At 36.6% G+C, this 5,544-nt stretch overlaps 1 protein-coding gene across 1 annotated transcript; it reads right to left on the reverse strand.

Annotated features, from left to right (window-relative positions):
• Positions 1-2,922: 2,922 nt before the first annotated feature.
• LOC120137718 (glutamate receptor 2.8-like) lies at positions 2,923-4,887 on the reverse strand. Its single transcript, XM_039153414.1, has 4 exons — positions 4,274-4,887; positions 3,843-4,149; positions 3,384-3,766; positions 2,923-3,293 (listed from the first exon to the last, which is right to left on the reverse strand). Exons 1-4 carry the CDS (start codon positions 4,814-4,816, stop codon positions 2,967-2,969), a joined length of 1,560 nt encoding a protein of 519 aa, XP_039009345.1. The 5' UTR covers positions 4,817-4,887; the 3' UTR covers positions 2,923-2,966.
• Positions 4,888-5,544: the final 657 nt, after the last annotated feature.

The following is a 5,544-nucleotide window of genomic DNA, read 5'->3' on the forward strand; positions in this document are numbered from 1 at the left end:
TCTACATTTTAACCAATTATTTATTTAACCAGTTTTCTAAGTGTCGCACAACATAATTTCATGTGACAATGATTTTTCAGATTATATACTTTTTCAACACGCTATTAAAAGAGAGTGAATTGGAATGTTGGTCTGGATTCTATTTCTATGTGGTAAATGTCACCCTCTAGAAGTGCGCGTGGGGTTAAAGTGAAAACAAACCTTGCCTTCTGTCTCGTTGGCTCTTCCCGCCGACAGACACCGTTGTTTTTCACTATCATTTTTAGGGTCGTAAATGAGATAAGATATATAATGAATTTCTCATATTCGTTCGGTCAAAATTTAATAAATACTCTATTTGAATGATTTTAATTCAAGTATTTAATAAGTTGAAACGAACTACTTATTATTTGACTTAAAAAATTTGTGAGCAATTCAAAAATATAATATGTTAAGATTTTATTTTTTTAAATATTGTTTTGACATTTTTATTTTAATGTGTAAAAGACCCAAAATGATGGTCGTTTTGCTTGATCCCTACTTTTCTTAGTTAAACTCAAATTTTTCCTATTATTTTTTTCTCTTCCTTCTCCTCACCTGCATCTCTTTTTCCATAGTTTTCTTGACAACCAAACATATTTTCCCGACAAACACAAGGTCTTCAATTATGTTAAGGCTTATGCAAAGCACTTCGAACAAGGGTTCAGTGGTGTGCCAAATATCCCAAAATTCCCTCCGAACAAGGGTCCCGAAGCATTTCACGGCAAAATGATACATTCCATGGACTACGTAGCCATGGAAGATGCAAAGGCGGTTGATTAATGTTTAAATTATACATTATATTATGATTAATTACTCATTTATTAGATAATTTTAGTTGTTAACTTGTGTCTTTTCATTTATTTTCGATGCAGGACATTGAATTCTAGAAATTATGCTAAGAACAATAAAATCGTGCAATTTTTTATTTTTTCTGTATTCATGGTCGGATTAATGGGCACGCCTTGGGACATGACACACCCGACATGGCATCTAGTTAACGGCTGATGTGGTAACAGATGTGGTGATGATGTGGTAGGTGCCGTGGCACTCAGTCAACATCTTCTAAAAGGCTCAATCAGTAGCTTCTAGAAGGCTCAGTCAGTAGCTTCTAGAAGATACAATCAACAGTGGCGTGGAGAAAGACACTTAGCCGAATTTTTTATTTTAAATTATGATTTATCTTTTTTTTATTTTTAGGAATTATATTTTGTTTTGAATATTATTTTCTAGGGTTTTTGAGGACTATAAATACCTCATTGAGATAAGCCTCAAAGCAGATTCAACTCATCACTTAAGCATTCAAACTCTCTTATTTATTTTTTTTCTTTAGATTTATAAAAATTTTTATTTTTTTTTATTTTTCAAGTTACTTTATTTTTCTTTCAAAATGCTAAATATTATTTCTACCATGCTTAGCTAAGTTTTCTATTGCCAAGGGCTAGAGCAATGACTCGATTCTAAGTCGTAATAATCGAAAAGCGCTTCATACCCTCGAGGGTTACATTTTCAGTTTTCATAAATCAAAGATCAGTAGTTGACCATCCTTTTACAATCAAAGCGATTTCATTTAAAAAAAGTGCACTTTGGAATTGAATTTCGGTTTCGATTAATAGTTGGGAGGAAGGATTGGCCTGTGACGCATTCGACTTCCTGTGAACACACTTAGTGGTGGTCCGCTAAGGGAAACTGAAATCGGGTTAGATTCTCAATTGAGACAGTAGAATCTGACTTCCTGTGAACACACTTAGCGGCGGTCCGTTAAGGGAAACTGAAATCGGGTTAGATTCTCAATTGAGACGATAGAATCTGAGTTGAGTTTTTCCAGAATTCAAAAGCGTTGAATTAATAAGCGATTGACACTATTAACTCACAAAGAGTTGAGATCTGAAAATTGATTTTAGGTTCTCAATTCATTTCAGAAAAAAACAAATTATAGGGGTTGGGCTATATAGACTCTAATCGGTGTGAGTCCGAAAATAAAATCCTATTCGATGATCTATTCAAATCGAGGCAAAAGCTTTAGCCCAATGCTAATTTATACCAATTGAATTTTACCATTTTATTTTATTTGAAGCGCTTCTCCTTGGTCTTTTAGCCACAGCTCTTGCACCTCTGGTAAACTTCATATCAAATGGCATGGCGTTTGTATAGATTTTTTTTCACTTTTGGTTATTTGACATAGATAGGCGTGTTCGAAATTTGTGACATAAAAAGGAAGCTTCGTTTGGCGAAGAATGACATCGTACTAACGCACAGTTTCCTCCATGAAATCTGTTTGGTTGCCTAGAAAACCACAGAAAAGAAGATGCAGATGAGGAGGAAAAAGAGAGAAAAAATAATGGGAAAATTTGAGTTTAGTCCCTAAGAAAATTAGGATTCAAGCAAAACGACATCATTTTGGGTCTTTTAAACACTAAAATAAAAACGTCAAAACGGCGTCATTTAGATAAGGCATCCACGTCAGCGACGTCACGACATGCTATTTCCATGTCATCATGTCGTTAAATCATTAAAGACAGAGTGTTATAATTGCACTTAAAAGTAATGTTAGTATTAAAATTGACAAAATTAAAATATTAATTGTATAAACGAGCCAGTGCTTAAAGGTTGGTGATATTTGAAGTAGTTAACTCAAATATAAATATTACTCTTATTTTTATATCGGAAACTATAACTGTAATAATAGAGTGATATGTGGAGTAATACGTTAGAGCTATATTAATACGTGACAGATTCAGAAATTTTTTAAGGATGGGTACACTTATAGTGATAATATAAATTTTTTTATACGATTAAATTTTAGAGTAGACATCATAGAAATTCAGGTTGAACACAAATGTATTAATGTAAAAAACTTCGAAATTAAAAAATAAATCGAATTCTAAAAGATTTCAGGTGGAACATTATCATCAACGTAGGTCGGATTTTTCATCTTCCAAATATTTTCACCTTGAAGACCTGAAGTAGCCTTTTACAGAGTCTATACCACAGTTGAGGTAGGATTTGAAGTTGCTGACCGAGATGGATCTTCGTTTCTGAAAGAGGCATACAAGCAGAGCTGCGGAGGAAGAGACGGCGGTCACAAGAAATAAACCCCCAAAGCTATGAACGCTTAGTCTGCTGGTGACAGTACTTGCTGAGTCTTGGTTTGATAAGATTGGCTCGGTACTGTTAAACCATTTATCCTCCATCATCTTCAGCTTTCCTTCCTCCCTTAGCCTCAAAATTGCACTCGACATGTCTTGGACAAGTGGGGAACCTTTAGGGAAAGCCTACGGATTCAATAACATGCAAAAATGAATCAGCACCATTGCTGCAAATCGATGAAAGATGAAGATCATGACGGATTAGAGGGATCTTACGAAACCAAAACCGCCTGTTTTAGCCATGGATTTGGTCATGGTGTAATCGGAAGGGTACTTAGCAAGGAATATTTGAAGGTATGGTATTTCATCAATAATGGCCGACACACCGCCGTTCTTGCTTCCCCTTGTCAAAGCATCTGCATATTCTTCTGGCTTATGGTATGGCTTGATCGCGGGATTTTCATATGTGGATTTGTTAACACCTCTTAAAAGCAAAAAATCAGCACTGGTACCTACACCGGCGTTTCTTGAGCTCGATTGAATCTGCTGGACTGTTAACATGGAAGTCAAAGTTGCAGTGTAGCTTGAGGTTATTATAAGCACAGCAAACACCCATACTATCACCACAAACTTTGACAAGTTGCTCAACAGCTTCTCCTCTGCAGTTTTGAGTACACAGTTATAAAAATTTACATTTAACTAAGTTATCTAAGTTGAACATGATAGAGTACTTACTGTGGGCAAATACTAGAGTTGAGAATGAGTACCAAAAGACGGTTCCGATTTGCTCAGATGGTGAGCCTTGGAACTCATCGTTGATGCTATGCTCGATAAGCCAAACCACAATGCCAGTGAATATGAAAAAAGCAGCAGTTGTTATCCACAAATCTACCGAAAGAGGCTTCAGGAAAATCCAGATGCTGTTGTTGTTGATTTTCGGCACTACGACTCCGATGCCTAAATCGGTGAACGGCTGTGTGAAATCGACGTACGGAAATCTGCTGGCAAGGATTGTTATATCCCCCACAACAGCATCGAAATTCTAGTCCATTGATCACAGAAAGAACATGTAAATATCACATTCAAGAACAGGAACGTATACATGCATATATAAGGGCTATAAGCCCATAAATTCAAGTTTCTAGATGTAGCAGTTGGTTTCTTACCTTCTGATAAACCCCCAGGATAAGCTCGTCGTAAATTATAGACTGTCCTCCGTCGACATTAACAGACGGGATAAACTCGTGATTTACTTCATAATCCAAACTTTTAATGGCTTCCTTAAACACATCAGCACAGAATCCAGTTACAGTTGTTTCATTTGTTTGGGGATCACGAATCACTCTAATTAATTCTTGGAATCCAATCTTTACTGGAACCGCAATCCTCAACCTCTTGCCATGTAGAAACAAACCTTTTGGAATGGCCTTGGTTCCTCCATGCCAAATAACACTTTCAAGCTTACTAGATGATGTCAGTTTGGTTTCAATATGGTTTTCTTCCTTCAGTATTGAGGTAATCCCGTTTTCTGGATTCCAATAACCAATTGTTCTTTCTCCCCTGAATACGTTTACGATCTCGAATTCCTTTTGGATCAGCCTGCCATCGGTTAGTCGAAAGGCACCACTTATGCCTTGGAATCTACTCTGCAACATCTCTTTCATAAGTAGGAAACCACTTTGAGAGGTAAGGATGGTGGTGAAGTTCATACTCAATCTGGTTTCTTGATGTAGGATGTGAGGATGTCGAGTCGCCAAGCTTTCTGCTGCTGTTGCGATAGCCTGAATGTTGGTCAAAATGCAAAGCAGCCGGCGGCTTAATTAAACAAGTGGGGGGCTGCTAAATTGTTTAATTAAAATGTAATAGGATTAATTACATTTTTTAGTCATTGAACTTTAGGGTATTTACAAAGATTAGTCCCTAAGTTTCAACTATAAATACCCTGGCTCATTTAGCTTCAAAATCATCCCAAAATCTTCTAGTTCTCTCTCAAGTGTGTTGTGTAAACACCTGTAAATTTTCTCTTAGTAAAAGATCTGCAGCAGTCCGGAGACGTAAGCATAAATTGGCTGAACTCCGTTATCAAATTTCGGGTATTATTTTTCCGCTTTTATTTCGCATTCTCACTAATCTGGTTATAGGGAAATTACTTGTACTTGGTTTATTTCCTAACAACTGGTAATCAGAGCTTTTGGTTGTGAATTTTGTCAATTTTCTACGAGATACTATTCATTACTATTCACGTGAATAGTGAATTTCGTGAATAGTGAAATTCGGTCGGCGATACGAGTTTGTCGACGGAGGTGTTCTAATACACGGCGGTTCGCAGAAATTGTCAGAAACGATCCAAACGAAGCCAGATTCGAGTGGGAGCGATGGCTGCAGACGAAGGGAAGGTGAAAATTGAAAAGTTCGATGGTGCGGACTTTGGCTTTTG

Source organism: Hibiscus syriacus, unplaced genomic scaffold (assembly GCF_006381635.1).
Source record: "Hibiscus syriacus cultivar Baekdansim isolate YM2019G1 unplaced genomic scaffold, ASM638163v2 tig00110676_pilon, whole genome shotgun sequence".
Taxonomy (NCBI): domain Eukaryota; kingdom Viridiplantae; phylum Streptophyta; class Magnoliopsida; order Malvales; family Malvaceae; genus Hibiscus; species Hibiscus syriacus.